The sequence below is a fragment of the Notothenia rossii genome (assembly GCF_949606895.1).
Source record: "Notothenia rossii genome assembly, chromosome: 2".
Taxonomy (NCBI): domain Eukaryota; kingdom Metazoa; phylum Chordata; class Actinopteri; order Perciformes; family Nototheniidae; genus Notothenia; species Notothenia rossii.
This window is the reverse complement of record NC_136904.1, coordinates 81,584,888-81,601,064: the sequence shown is the minus strand read 5'-3', so window position 1 is coordinate 81,601,064 and position 16,177 is coordinate 81,584,888. Positions and strand designations below refer to the sequence as shown.

General features: G+C 42.5%; 1 protein-coding gene across 2 annotated transcripts in view; it reads right to left on the bottom strand.

The window, feature by feature from the left end:
- The window catches only part of gpc6b (glypican 6b), a 90,396-nt gene extending 74,557 nt beyond the window's left edge, over nucleotides 1–15,839 (bottom strand). Inside the window, exon 1 of one of the 2 annotated variants that reach the window (XM_079666461.1) lies at nucleotides 15,268–15,839. In XM_079666461.1, the coding sequence (XP_079522587.1) occupies nucleotides 15,268–15,418 (151 nt within the window). In that variant the 5' untranslated portion in view covers nucleotides 15,419–15,839. The remainder of the gene's footprint in view (nucleotides 1–15,267) is intronic. The other variant, XM_079666462.1, reaches the window with a different exon arrangement.
- Between the last annotated feature and the right edge of the window lie 338 nt (nucleotides 15,840–16,177).

The window sequence follows — 16,177 nt, the reverse complement described above, 5'->3', positions numbered from 1 at the left end:
GTAACAGCACTGTCTTGAGTGACAGGTGCTTCATGTCAGCTCCTTCCAGGGGTTCAAATGGGGCTCGAGTGAGCCCATCTAAAACCACTGTCAAGTCCCATAAGGGCACCAGTGACCTGGAAACAGGAAGGAGCCTGCGAGCTCCCTTCATAAAACGGCAGACCAGAGGATGCTGGCCGGCCGTCTTACCCTCAAAACCCACATGGCATGCAGCAATAGCAGCCAGGTAGACTTTGATCGTGGAGAAAGCTCTGTGTTTATCAATTAGGTCCTGTAGAAATGATAAAATCACTCCCACAGGGCATTGAAAAGTGGTGTGCCCTTTTTGAAGGCACCAGTCCTCAAACACCCTCCACTTACAGTCATAAAGACACCTAGTGGAGGAAGCTCTCGCACTCTGAATAGTGTTTATCACCTTCTGCGGGAGACCCACTGCATTCAGATTATACCACTCACGGGCCAGGCCCATAGGGCCATGCGCTCCGGGTGTGGGTGAAAGATCGTCCCCCCCGCCTGAGACAGTATGTCTCTGCGTAGGGGGAGCTGCCACGGCTGACCGCACAGCAGCTGATATATCTCCGCCAGCCAGTACATTGCAGGCCAGTGCAGAGCTATCAGGATCATTGTGTGTAGCCGTTCCCTCACTCTGGCCAGAGTTGGGGGTATCAGCGCCAGGGGTGGAAACGCGTACAGGAGGACCGGAGGCCAAATGTGCGCGAGCGCGTCCACGCTTAATGGTGCGTTTTGATCGCGCATTGAAAAGAAAAGCTGACAGTGAGCATTTTCTTTTGATGCGAAGAGATCTACCGCGGCTCGGCCGTAACGCACCCACAGCTGGCTCACAACCATTGGATGTAGAGTCCAGTCTGCATACAGTGGTAAACCCAAGCAGACGCTGTGAGCATCTCCCACTGTTTGCTCCTTAGAGCCAGCGGAGATGTCACGTCTCTTACCCTCTGAGTCTCTATTTGTTGTGTTATGGGGCCCTCTAGTGTCTGAACACGATGGTACCCCATTTCGACAATCCCCACCGAGACTGCGCATGCGCGTGACGGTGGTGCCTTCACAACCCCAGCCGGCACTGCGCATACGCGTGACGGTAGCGGCTCTATAACCCCAGTCGTCACTGCGCATGCGCATGGCGGTGGTGCCTTCACAGACCCGTCTATTATCCGCCTTTTGAGAGAGGCCGTAGCTGCTCTCAAAAGAGGGACAGGCGACAGAATGTTTATTGTTTTTATTGTCTTTCTTTTCATTTTTTAGGACTGCGCCCTCGGCTTGAAGCCTGGATGCGACAGTGAAAAATGGTTTATTTGAAAACAACAACAATTGTGACATGTGTTTTTGTGACTTAGGCAGATAGCAGAACTCGCTGTCTCTGGTATTAAGTCTGTTTTCCCTTCTGAGGATGGCGTTGCGGCATCACTCGAGGCGTCGGGAAGATGGAGGCCTGGTGGCACCCCGAAAACACATCTGGAGCTGTGGAACAGGGAACTTCCAGCTCTGTCACCGAGGAGAGGAGAGGAGGCTGTCAGGCCGCCCGCTTCTTTTTCCTCGACTGGTGACCGAAGATCTGAGTCGGCTGTGCCTGAACAGCAGCTGCCGAAACCGGAGATTTCCTCGGCCAGCTCGTCCTCGTCTCCTGCCTGGGCTGGGGACTCGGGGCGGGCTGTGGCCTCTGCTGCCTCGGTACCTTGAACCGGGCAGAACGTGAGGCAACTTGGGCGAAGGACTACCGCGAGACCGTCACAGGTAGTGGCTGGACCCTTCGGGGGAGACAGAGGTGCAGGGCCTCGTCTTCCTTCTTTTTCGACTCACATCTCCGCTGCATCGAGACTAGAGCGGAGCCGAAAATACCCTCGGGAACGATAGGCATGTCAAGAACATCCTCCTTTTCCCGGTCTGGGGGGTTGGTCAGGTTGAGCCACCTGGCTCTCTCCTGTACCACCATTATGCCCATGACTTTGCCCGTGGCCTGGACTGCACAGCGCTGCACACGGAGGCAAATGTCCGTGATCGCTGCGATCTTGTCCCATACGGCCGGCCCAGGTTTGCTCGATAGGTCCTCGCAGAGCTCCGCCCGGTAGGCGGTCAGCAGTGAGGAGACATTGAGCGCCCTGGCGGACAACGCTGCGGCTTTATAGGCCCGTTCCGTCATCGCTGACTGGAACCGGTCTGCCTTCACCGGTAGCGTGGGGTTCCTGCTTGGTGTCAGAGCCAGCCTCGGTTGGAGGTGGGCTGCCACCAGTGGTTCCATGGGCGGCATGCGGAGCAGGCCGAGCCTCTCCATACCGTCACAGTCCAGGGAGGAGGCACCCTGGATTGGGGCCTTATTACTGAAGGGGCGGTCTCTCCACGAGACCGACACCTCGTCCAGCATCTCCGGGAAGACTGGAAGGAGCTGCCTCTTTGTCCTCGCTGCGTGGGGCAAAATCTTCCCCTCGTAGCGAGACCTTGAGGTCTCCTTGACCATTTCAGGCCATGGGATGTCCAGCCTGGACGCGGCACGTTGACACACGGCCTGCAGGTCCATGCTCAGACAGGGCGAAGCTGGTGCGCTATCGCCCGGGAGAGCAGCCATCGCTCCCGGCTTTGCAGCCTGAGCTGATGACACGAAGACATCATCGTCTTGCTCATCCGAGTCGGACAGGAGGAACTCAGAAGTATCCTCTTCGTCCTCCATGTAGTCCAACTCCAGGACATCATCCGCGGGCGAGACCATGGTGAGGTCCAGTTGGGAGCCCCAGCTTGACACAGCGCGGGGCTCCGCTCTCGCGGCTGTTACCGCCACCGGGTCCCAGCCTGACACGGCGCGGGGCTCCGGTTCAGCAGCTGCCGCTGTTATTGAGCCCCAGCCTGACACAGCGCGGGGCTCAATCACCGCGGCGGACGCCCCCATGTCTTGATTGCCGGCCGGCGAAACAGCGGACATGAGGGGGTCCTGTCCCGACAAGCTAGCTTGGCGTGCTAGCCGTCGGCGGAGGCTCTTGATGGTGAAGCGGGCACAATGCCCGCACGAGCCGGGGTTGTCGATAGCCTCCTGGGCGTGTTCCAGCCCGAGGCAGGACGAGCAGACCTGGTGTGAGTCTGTGTCTGATATCTTCAACCTGCAGCCGCAGAGCCGAGCCTCCGAGTCCCTGACTCCTCTGGTGTGAGGGAGAGAAGCGTCCATCTCGTTCGCCGTGGTGAAGGCGTGGAAAGGACCCGCTCGTAACAGGTACGTTGCTGAGAAAAAATCCTTCCCCACCTGTCGTTAATCCGGAGAAAAAAACGACGGTGTAGAATTTTATTCTCAAAGAATATTAACTGGTTTTTATCTTCCCCTGCTCTGGTGTGAGAGAGAAAAATAAAAAACCGTCCCCGCTACCGTGGTGTCGGTAGTGAGGAAAGGCAAGCTTGTAACAGGTGTGTTACCAGCTTGAAAAATCAAAACCTTACCTTTAATTCCGAAGAAATAAACGGTGAGGTAGATTGCAACACTAATTGGTGTGTTAGTATTAACAGTCTTCTTGCAGAAGTATATATAAAAGTAGCCGGCGAGCGCCCGTCGACCGAAGTTAGCTTGGATAGCTTGGTTCCGTCTGTGGACTGTGTGAGCTAGCCCGGCAACCAATAGAGATGTGCTCTGAAGCGAGAAGAGGTGTTTGAATGATGCATGCGGCGTAGCGCAAGCTACTTATAGGGGGTAGATTCCCTGACGCTGACGTCAAGATCACCAGCCAATCAGGATTGGCGTAATGAGATTGATGCTTCTGTTTGCTCCGCGATGAGGCGCATCCCATAGTGAGACATCGAACGGAGTGTTACGAATGAGAACAGGGCTAGAGAACAGCAAATAGAGCGAAATGAGGCATGGCTAAAATGCATGATCTGTTTGGTATTTTGAAAACAGAAACGTATAAATATACCTTATATAGGTATGGCCCTACAATATATCATTTAAATATGTCATTAAAGGTGTCCTTTACGTCTTTTGTGCAACATTTATTTGTGACTGAATTATAAATGTGATGTTTCTTACTGCATTATCTCTCCAACAATCAAAATATAAAAGAGAACAAAACCACAGCAGTCCTGCGGCATCATTTATCCATCATTGATTTGCATGCCCCGTAAGTTTAAGTTAACACCACTGTTGAAGTAGCTGGAGATGAGCGTTGGCGATGGATGCCCTAAAGTCCTTTGCCAGGTAGTAAAGTGTAATTGTAAGCGTTTCTATGGAACTCAGCAAGATTCTCCAGATAAACTGTAAATTGGCACAGTTCTGTATTGTCAATCATTTAAGTACACTGTAAAACTACAACGCAAACACACCATCCATTGTTATAGCATAGCTTATAGTACAGGTAAAACAACTTGATTCATCATACAAAAAACTTAAATGTACAATACTCAATACTGTACTTCATCTTTATGCATGCGGTTTGGATTCAGTTTATTCATTTTTGCAATAACTGTCTAATTTCTACTATATTTCATCCCCTGGTTTAACTTGCACTTTTTTATTTCTAGGGTCCCATTTTGTTCGCTGTAAGATTGTATCAACTTTTCTATCACCTCAGGTTCCATCTTTAAAACTAAAAAATAGAGCGATGTGAGGATGTGATCCATGAGAGTTACAAAGGGTCTGTGGAAACAGTTGTGAAAAGTGTTCTTCATGTCTCAGAACAGCTTTGGGATAGTTTGTTTCTTTATTGGATCTGCACTGAGCCAAGTCTTATGCAGATAGACTTTTTTGTTTGATTTTTTGACACGGTATGGTATCAAGTTTGATTTCCATCTGAAGCTGTCGCTGATTCCGAGCAAGCCTTACTTTAGTTGCTGAGGGAGAATTATTTCCCTTCTCTAGCCTTGTATCAAAGCTGGCCTTTGGCACTTCATCCAGAATAAAGAGGGCTGTTGAAGTGAGAAAGAGAGACTTGTCCCAGCCTAACCTCACTGTACCCACCCGTTCCCTGTCCTTTATTTGTCCACAGCCACCAGCAAGACGCATAACTTGACTCTGCATCGAGCCATGGCACCAGATGTTTAACATGCATACAGAGCAGCAGATCCTGCACACATTATCATATTAATGACAAGACGCAGATTCAATACATACTAATGTTACGTCACTAGTGTTAACTCTTTAACAAAACTGCGAAAAACATAAAACTGAGAGTTAATGATAGAGGTTTATGCATGCACATTTATTAACGCCTTTGTATACGAGCTATCATCATGAGTCGCAATTACAGTACTCCACGTCACTGCCATGTCTGTAATTGACCTTGTTATCACTAATGACGAGGCGGGAAAAAGAAATGTATTCTGCCTTCTTACTGCTTCTGCTTACATGTTGATGCATACTTTTCTTCTATTAGTAGGATCTCATTGATTTATTTATGCACTGCAAATGTAATAAACTTATAATGTCCTTTGTTGTAAACATTGGTAATCATTTCCCCATCATTCACCAGGTCAAAGATTCCTGTTATAGTGTATAATCCTACAGGTTAGATATTTTTTTCTGATACCTGTTTTTAAATATTCTCATTACTTCATTTACTTATGGTATATCTCTAATTATGCGATAATACCTAAACCCCATGCATGTTCCAAAATAGGAAAGTCATTGTTCAAAAAGTAAAGTAAATATAACACATTTTTGTATCTAATTATTTCTTTATACTTTTTGATTTATAATTTCTATTAGGTTTATATGATTGTCCCTGCATGAATGTAGAAGGGAAGAGAATTATAAGGAGGAAGCAATGAACACAACTAAGAACTTCACTGTCTAAACACATAGCTTTATAAATACTTACATGTTTAATATGCTCTGTTGAACACAATCGTTTCTAATAATCTCTATATGAAGACATGAGGACATCGTTTACAAACTTCAGCCTGGAGAGTTAAGAGTCCAAGTCCCTCTGCATAAAGCACGGGCCAACTCTCAGAAGTATTATTCAGTGTACCTGGCCAAAGAGACCCAGCATGTGCTCGGCCATCTGCTGTGTCCCAGGATTCCCTCCGACAAACTCTATGGGTTTACACACTTGGAGCCACACTCAAACATAATAAGAGAAGCTTTTTTAGTGTCCTTTTCACATCACTTCATCATCTTAAGGCAATAAAAGGCCATCTGAAATCTGGAGCTGTAACATGTATGTCTTAGCTTAAGAGTTCATGTGTTGAAGTCAGAATTCCTTTATGTTTTAGTAAAATACGTAGTTAACAAAAACTCTGGATTCCTTTATTTTAGTCATCAAAAAAAGTTTGTCTCCTTTCAGGAAATATTGAGTCAGACATGACTTGAGTCAATGCATTTTTCCTTGTCATCAATCATCTGATGATTTAATATTTAACCACCTTATTTCAGAAATGTCAGTCACTTAAGAAAAAATGGTAACCCCACATGAAAACGGTATAATGTAATTTTATTTTTATTCAATTTTGCTTTGCTCAATGTGCTCTGAAATGGTTTAGTTGATGTTTGCTTTGATAATACAAACCAAGAGAAAAGACTTTCTGCATCTAATCCAATGCCAGATGGGCAACAGAATCGGCCTGGACCAGTTAGAGCTGCATACAAAAGTATTGCACTCATTTAAATTCTAACTCTCTGTTATCATATAAGCTTTTATAGGGCTTATTTAGAGCTTCTAGCTAATGGGCTTGAGAGATTCTCAGTGGAAGATGTCCTGCTAAACATTTTTGAAAAATCTGAGCTAAAGTGATTTAGGCTGGCCTATTTGAGACAAGGCTATTTTAGTCACATTATTGAATCCAAAGCACGGACACAACACAAAGCAGATTGCACTTTAAACACTGTTGGGAGGAGGCTGTTTAAGTGTGACGTCTTCAGACATATGCATGAGCAGACCAACTATGAATAAATGAGAAAATGCATGACCAAATCAACTAATGAATTAGTCTAACTTCCAATGTAAGTGGGTGGTTGGATATAGACGAATGAATAAATGAAAATGCATGTCATTGTCAGGCTTCATGATAATCACATATATAAATGATAAAGATCAAAAATCGTTTTACCTTGTAATAATATAGTTAAACTACTGGTTGCTTTACATCGCTGTTCTATCCAACACTTTTCATATCCACTCATTGTTGTATGCTTTCAGACATCCAAGGCAGTCAATGTAAATTGTTTCCGTTTTCCTGAAACATTTCCTCTAACTAATCAGACGCTGAGTTCCTAAACAACCACAGCAAATGAGGATGGAATTTAAAGCATATGAATCAGCATGCACCTATTCATGTGTGCACTACACACAGTCTTCCCTTGCACTTACATAATAGTGTCTCCAGAGGGTTTTGTGTACAGAATAGACAAGTTTCTCGCTCAAGTTCGAACTTGCATCAATCAAAATTGAATGACATTATTCCCATCACATTTTGGGTCATGTCAGAAGTCATAATGAAAGGCATGCTCATGTTTTAAATAACTGGGGGATGCTGATATAGAGGAGTATGTCCTTGGGTGAATGAGGACAGGTTCAAGAGAAATGAATTCTCACCGACATAAAACAGTCTACAATAAAAGCAGCAAAGTACAATGGTATGATGGCATTCTACATCCTCAGGAGAGTCAGCGTGAAGGGAAAAAGGACAAGAATAAAGATGTTGGAACAGTTTCATACCCCTCGCAAATGTGTCAGTATTTTCTTTTTAATATTTCAAGACATTTCACAGCAACATTCCATGTGCAAAGCTGTGTATATGATAAAACAGTCAAATGTTGCCTCAACGGTGTGGTGATTCATATTGAAATATGTTTAAATTTACGATAAAGAAATCTCTTTGAGGAGAAAAATATAAATGCATAAGTCGCCCCTGTCACTGCAGAAAAAAAATGTGTAGAGGCTTTGAAGAAGTAGTAGAGGAGGAACGGGTTTTTATAGACAATATATTTCTATAAAAAAGGTAATTGTTCCCAGAAACTGGGCTTCACTGTGGCTCTTGAATATAGAACCATCTTTGATTTTGCAATTACTCATTTTGGTTCATATATGAAAGGTTTGGGTATTCTAGTACAGAAGATAAGGCCATAAAAGTTAAGGGTGACTGATTGAATACATTTCTTCCGAGAGGCTGTGGCGCAGTGGACTAGTGCGTTGGTGTTCGTATCAGGGGAGCACAGGTTCAAACCCCACTGCAGTCAGCATGTCGTTGTGTCCCTGGGCAAGACACTTCACACCAAATTGCTCCTGTGGGGAGTGCCCACAGTATCAAGTATGTAAGTTGCTTTGGTTAAAAGCGTCAAACAAGTGACATGTAATTTGTAAACTAATCCTTTAGAACTAAGGAAATTATTTGTTAAATATCTAAATAATTTCATTGTTATTTCAGTTAATTTCGGGGAAAAATACTTTTTTTGTTATGTGAAAAAGTAAATAAAGTAATGTTTATTTTTTTGGATTATGATAATCTTCTGATATTTTAAAAACCAAATCAATAGTTGAGAAAGTAATGAGAAAACAAATAACACTAAAAGACTGTTCTAGCCTTGCTTTACTTGTTACAGTGAGGGAATACATATAAAACAATACACAAAGGCTAGATCTCCCTCGTATTAATCTTTGCCAAGATACAACCACGACCCTGAGAAAATACCTATGGAATATTCATGTGCCATACCCTTTTGCAAGGTGCACCAATATCATTACAGCTGAGATTAATGTATGGATTCCCTAACACCATGTGCAGCACATTTAGGAATGACAAGCACCAAATATGCAGCGCATGTAGCACTATGTCTGGCTTTGATATTTATTGAGGAGTGTGTAATAAAAAGCCTAGTGGGGGCATGACAAGACGGTGTGGATATTCGATCCGCATGGGCAGCACGCCTAGAAGCCCCTGAGAATGAGACGTGAGCAGGCAAGCCACTCTCTTCTGCGTCAACTTGTTAAGTGGAGCATGGCGGAGGACTGCGCTACAGGCAGCAGCTGGTGGCTGTTTGGAGACCTCCAGGGCCTTGAGACCTGCACTGATCATTACCTTTCACTCAGCATTTACAGCGTAGTTTACAGACTCCGACCATTATTAACTCTGCTGCCTTGTTGCAGTGTCCTCTTGTGAGCAGGCTGCTTTAGTAAGAAGGAGAAGACACAACTGTACAACACACAGATCCTCACTGCAGCTTGCTAAAACACACCTGAGCGTCGTCAGGAGCAGAGTAAAAGGCAAGCGTCCTATCCGGTTGCACATCATGTCTAGTCAGACACTGTCAACGGGAGTGGTAGACGTGTGGCTAAAGATAGATCCAACAACAGCGATGAGGCATTCGAGGGGGCTTTGTTTCATGATGGCTAGGTTTTGACAGGCAGATGAGGTGTCAGGGAAAAGTACCAGCTATACGTCACAGTCATAAGCCTACATTTGATCCTCATGTCAATGACGAGACTCGCATTGATCCTGTGGATTGTTTTATGAAAAGTCAGGGAAGGCTTAAAAAGAGACAGTGATATACTACGTGAAATGTGTAAACAATTCTAAAATACATAAATAAACAGACTCTGACATGTCAGAAAAATGTCAGTTAAGGGACATTCGAGAATTTAACGGGGCTATTCATCCACAAATCTTACACAGACAGGACAACATGGTGGCATTTTATGGTTTGCAGGTGAGAAACAATATGACGGTGAAATCAATCTCAGAATTTATCCAAGGTAACACCTCTTATCCATCTCCCACTCCAAAGTGAGGAAATAAAAAAGGTTTATTAAGAGCCTTGTAGTATGTGAAGAGAATTATGTCCCCTGTATGAATTGCCTTTGGTTGATACAAATTATAATGGTTATCAATACACCAAAAGGAGTAGAAAGCTTCTGTTTCTGTTACAAATCAGGCGTGTATTGTTCAGTGTGTGGTCTACACGGGTCAAGAGTTTCGAAAAATGAAAAACAATACAAAAACAGAATCAGTGACTAGAGGAGATGTGTTTATGCCAGCTTGTGAAATAAGGAATAAAAAAGCTCCTTGTCAGAGGCTCCAAGTTAGAATTTAATTGGACAGTTGTTGACAGGAACTAATACATCAAAATAACATCTATTCAATCTCTTGTTGACAACAGGAGCACTCATTCTTTCGCATTTCTAATTATTCTTAAGCCATGAAAACAGCCATGCCGTCTCAGGAGAATCACTTCAATCAATTGTCTTTATTTTTCACAGAGGATTTATCTCAGATGATTGTGACAAACGTTAATTGTTTATGGCTGTGTTCACACCCATATATATATATATATATATATATATATATATATATATATAATATTGTCTGTGAATTAGGAAAACATACAGCAGTTAATAACTGCCAGCTAAAATCCATGTTGTTGTTAAACTGTGTCGGCTCTATTAAAGTTTCAGAACCAGCAACAGAAAGTTGGGCATAAACCCTGCTGAAGGACACAAAAACCATAAACAGAAAGCCTGGGTCACAAACAAGATTATGGTTTTGAATATTATCCAGAAACGACTTTTAGTGTGTTAAAAAAAAAAGACTACCCCTGAGGACATGAATTTCCCTCCTTTTCTAAGGAAACCCAGATCCATCAAAAATGCACAGCATCTTGCTTTTAGAAGCCGAAACAAAGCACCAGAGCATAGTCTGTCAGTTTCCAACTGACTGACAGAATAAAAAAGTTTGGGTTTTGCACTGTTGGTCAGATAACATATGCTAATGCCTGGATTTATGAGTGTGTTCATGCATGTGGTCATGTGGCCATGCAAAAACTGACACTAAATATCTGCCGAGCTTGACTTAAAACTAACTTGTACTACACATACTGTACTAAAAGTAGGAACAAATATGAAAAAAGACGACCATTACCAAAGGTTAACCAATACTCCTGTCCCCAGTGTTTATAAAGACATTTAATGAAATCAAGTATAACCCAAGAGCAAAATTACACATCTCTAAAGGTTACCTGCACTATAGCTTCACAATGATAGCACCATACACTTGTGTGTAATGTCTGAATAAAATGAAGTTTTAAGTTAGGACAAACACCTCCAAATTCATATATTTTGTATGTATTAGTTTTCAACACCCAGAAGCTCTTATTTGTTAAATTGCTTAATCAGCACCCTGAAGTTGGATTACAATTAATTTTTTGCTGGAAACATAAGCAACAACAAAAATAGAAAGGGAAAAAACATTTTATTATTTTGTGAAATCAAGAAAAATGTTGACAGAAAGTTTGTTTCCATGTTGGAACCCATACTTAACATTGAGAAACTTACTAAGAAAATAAGTTTTCAGGGTATTTGACATAATACATGTCTGCACAAAACTCTATTTTATGGTTCTATTTGATAAATGTACAACACAAGTCAAAACAAATTTAAATTAAAAAATGTATTTGATTAGAGATAGGATATTCTATGCTTTGATATTCTTTAAGTGCTGAGTGTTGTTCTGATTCCAAAGCTTCAACCCTAAAACCCTTGTACACAACGTCTCCTACCGCTCTCAGAGGGAACACCTACAGAGAGAGCCCATCATGAGGCCATTCTAGCATTCATGAACATGATTGATGACACGGAGATGGAAGCAGCGTTTGAGAAATCCCCTCTGCCGCCGGAAAAAAATGATGATTGTTTGGATTCTTCCTCCCTGATAGTGCCCCCCCCTGCTTCTCAGCAGGACACATTCACATTACTTTATATAGAAGAATGCAGCCTGAAATACTGGCGCTACAAAATAGGCTACAAACTTAAACAATAAGTCACGCTTCTAAAAGTCCAATTATCGGAAAATCTATCGCAAAGATGTTGATGTTTGTGGAGGCAAATGAAAAAACATAGACACACCACAAACCCATCAGAAGCTGTGATCCCCGTCTTTGGCCAGGTCTCTCTCCACATGAATGAGTGGCAGGAAGGTCACAATAATCTGACGATACATCACAGCAGCACTATGCTGTGAGGGCACCTGGCCATTTCCTCTGCAGGCACTCCCATTTAGCCCTTTTTAATCCTCTCCATCCCATTACATGACAGAAGAGAACCTGTGCACATTACACGCTTCAGCAGAGATCATTTGCTATGTTGTGCAGGCAGCACTGGATCACATTAAACATCAGCGCCGTTATTTCTGTCCCATCTCCATCTCCTGACTGCGAGTAAACAGAGCCGGCCGTCAATAGACTATGACATGCTAGGAAGTTCTGAATCCAGCAGTCAGGAGTGTGACTCCCTACTCATATCTTTCCATCTCGTCTCAGACGTTTGGTGACAGCTGGGGCTAGACTGCAGGGTGCAGGTCTGATTTTTACCCAGAGCAAAGAAGCGGATTTAAAAAGCAAAAATGTGACACTCTTATTAACAGTATAATTAAAAGGGATGGTTCAGCAGTGGAGGGGGAGACGCTCTGGGCAGTTTTAGATATGTGAGCACTTGAGCAATCCAAAAGATCATGCTCCCGTGGTTTAAAATGACTTCACCACAAAGCTGTTGACACCCTCCAGCCTGGCCTGGTCAGCGGGCAGAAGCATCGCCTCAGTCTTGTGGAATTACTGTTCCAACTGAGCCTTTAAGCTTTGGATCTTAAAAACATTTCTGTCAATAACACTGACCACTGCTTTCATTCCACCTGACCTCCTCCTTCTGTTTGACCCAGAGTGTGGGATTGTAAGCCTTTCATTTTTAGCTTCAGAAAGAACATATTGTTTCAGTGGCTGAGCAGTGTAAAGGCGCTGAGTACAAAAACCCTGCTGTTTTTTCTCCATTATATTTGTATGGTTGTAATAAGTGCTTCATATTAGCCAGAAACATATGGTGTAATCAAAATGTGAAAGGCAACAATGAATGAATAACAAGAAACATCTGACAAAGGCAAATAGCTCGTAGTAAAACAATCATTCATTAACATAGTAAGTGTGATAATAATTTAACAGTAGTATAATGGGAATTACTTGAATGAACAAGTCCAAATATCTGGGATTAAACTGTAGGTAACGTCAAAAGGGATAGCGAGTGGTTTCTGTCTAAGTTCATGTCTTATAAGGTCTCTAATATAAAAAGAAAAAGGAACACACAAACACATCCTGTTGTCACTACAATTTGATGTTGGCGTCTCGGATAACGACAGAGATATCAAGAAATCAAACTCCAAAGAGCAACATGAAGGATGTGGCAGCAGTCAAACCATCGTTTGTAGAGGTGGACCAGTAACATGAAGGTTGACGTTTTTGCCAAATCATCAGTAAATTAATAGAGTGTGATGGCAGTTGTAAGGCTGACAGAAACAATAAGCTATACGGGAAGCTTTAAGAGGCTCTCGAAACAGAGTCCCACGAGGGCCAACTAATCTACAAGTAGCATGCTGGAATATTAACTCCAGGTAATGTCATCAGTAAGGATGCTGCCCATCTGCCACATGGACTCTTAACCCCTTCGGTGACACATAATAAACCGCTTATATTAGGAATCTGTGTGTAATGTAATCTGCCATATGTGTGCAGTGTTTATGTCTGTCAGTAAAACCTGCAAAATGTGAACAATATACCTCAATGAAATGAACTGCTTTTGTCCTACACACAATTTGTAACTGTATGTTATCTTTGTTTGTATATTGTATAAGTACACTTTAATTGGAAATAGAACATACATATGCAATGCCTGATTTATTTAAAGCATAGACTACTGACAAAATACTACTCTATTCTCAATAGACCCATTGGAAATAGCACAGAAAAGTACCATCCATGATAAAATTCAAAACCAATTCAACATTATATTAGTCTCCAGAGTTTGAAAAGTGAAAATGTAGTTCAGCTTCTGCTACTTTTTAAATAAAAGGTATCTCAACCTTTACCTTAGCTAAGGTAGGTCTCACCTCGATTATTGTTTGCATGAGTGAGAGGCAATAAGTCCCAAGGCTGAAGGGCATGCCCATCACTGTGTGAATTTGCTGAGGTGTTGATAATGCGTTGTCTCTCCTGCAGACACGTAAGGTTATGACTCATTCAAAGACCACATCAAAAGACGTTTATTCAGGGTGACAACGCTCAGAGATGAGAGAGATTGAATTTTTCACTCATTTAGGAGATTAATTGTGATGTCAGAGACTCAGATCCAAAGGATTTAATCAGTAGGTTATTCAACCCAGCTCTGAACAGGTGTGCCTGTTATCAAATATGCAGCATTTTACATGTGCCAGATTTCCTGCTTTATAGAGAGAATGATTGGCCCTGAAGCACAACAATGTCAACCTGAGAGACAACTCAGCTGGAGTAATTACTTTTCTACAGCTGCACACATTAACATGATAAGAAAAATATGACTTTGACTGATCATGTGAAATCACACAATAATATTTTTGAATGGAGTGACTGACATATTTTGAAATGATCTGAAATGCTAAAATAAAATGTATATGCATGAATTGAGAATTTCTCTCTTTTAAAAAGGTTACTTCGGTTCCCAAGTCAGTAGGTGCTCTAACTAGACATTATTAAAATGGTGTCGTTTTATGTATTAACTCTGTCCATTTAATACGCTAATAGGACATTTATTATATAAGTCATTTAAAATAACTGCTCCAAAGGGTAGTAGTGGCTGTAATTATGTAGTTGACTCATGATTAAGGACTGCAAGAGCCAGCAGTTCCACTTCACCTTATCACTTAATTTTCTCCAGACAGGAGTTAATCTGCACAGTTGATCATTCATTATCTCTGCTTGGTTAGTACAGTCGCAGACCTCTACTGGACACAGATCTTTCCCACAGCTGCCTGGGGCACTCACTCTTCACACATTCAGTATTGATGCACCTGATGATATCTTGTTATGGCAGGATGGATATACAATCAGTAAACCAGCTTTTAACTGGGTTCAGGCGTGTTAAATGAGGAGTGTTCCTGATTACAGCAGGCCTGTCAGTTTCCAGATGGGTGCTTGTTGCAGGAGGCTGCAGCTGTTGGTGACCATCCAGGGAGGTAAATGCAGAATATGTTGATATAACTTTCGTCCGTTTGATTTGCAGCAACTTAGTGAGTGACAGGTGGTTGGGTTGCTGTTTGACAGATTAGTTTGATGCAGCTACAGTTTCAACATCCAACAACATATCTACAGTAATGGTGTATTTATTAAGCCACTTTGCATATTAAAGGTGTGGGATTTGTAACAAACCATACGGAGCTTGATAATAAAAACAAAGTATATATATTTTTTAAGCATTCTATTTTCTCACAAAATAATTTCATATTGTCTTGTTAAGCAGGTCTTTAGCCTCATTGACTTGTGCCACTTACCTGGGATCTCCTGAAGAGGAACATGTGCGAAACTGAAGCCTTTCCCGATACAAGCCTCCCGCACCTCGCTACAGTTCCGAGCCTTAAAATCTGCTCTTGCTGCAATAGCCAGCACAGAAAAAGTGCAAATGATGGTCCCTAGTCTGAGCATTGTTTCAGTTCTGTGAAGATCCTTATTGTTTAAGGTTTTCTGCAGTATCCTTGCTGGTGAAAACTCCCCTGCAGTAGATCCGCAGGTACTTAATGACTGAGCGGTTAATGGTTGCAACTCAACTATTAGTATCTAACAACACATTTCAAGCAAAACGAGTTTCTATCAGAGAATGACAGAAAAAGTCCCTTTTAAGAAAAGATGTGGAGGTGCCACATGAATCCAGGCAGAGCGATTCCCAGCGTGTTGACTCAACTTCGCTGAGCAGACGAAGCCGCTGATTGCTGAGCTGAAGTGGAACTGCTGTGGAGAGGAGCGCTGTGTTCACATCAGATACACTGAGGAGCCAGAGAGGGACACAAAATGTGGAGTGGAGTCCAGTCTCATCCGTTTTGGTAGTGGCTTTAGGTCGGCACATAGACCAACAGGGACGATTTGGAAATAAATCAATTTGAACAAATAGGTTACTTATGTAGGAAGGTGGGTTAACTGTGGAATGTAATACAATCTGTTTTAAGAGACTGTTATGTTATTCTCAGGTATAGTATACACACTCAGTTTCAAATGGAAAATCTTTAAAACCATGAGGAAAAATGTGGGGAAATTATGCAATAAGTCTAAATGCTTATTTAGCCTTATTGCAAACAACCTTTGTATATGTCTTGTTCACCTAATGTTTGTGTCTAAATATGACATCCAAGCTCCTTAACATAATTTAATTGTCTTATGGTATGATCCAGTGATGGGGATTTTCCTGAA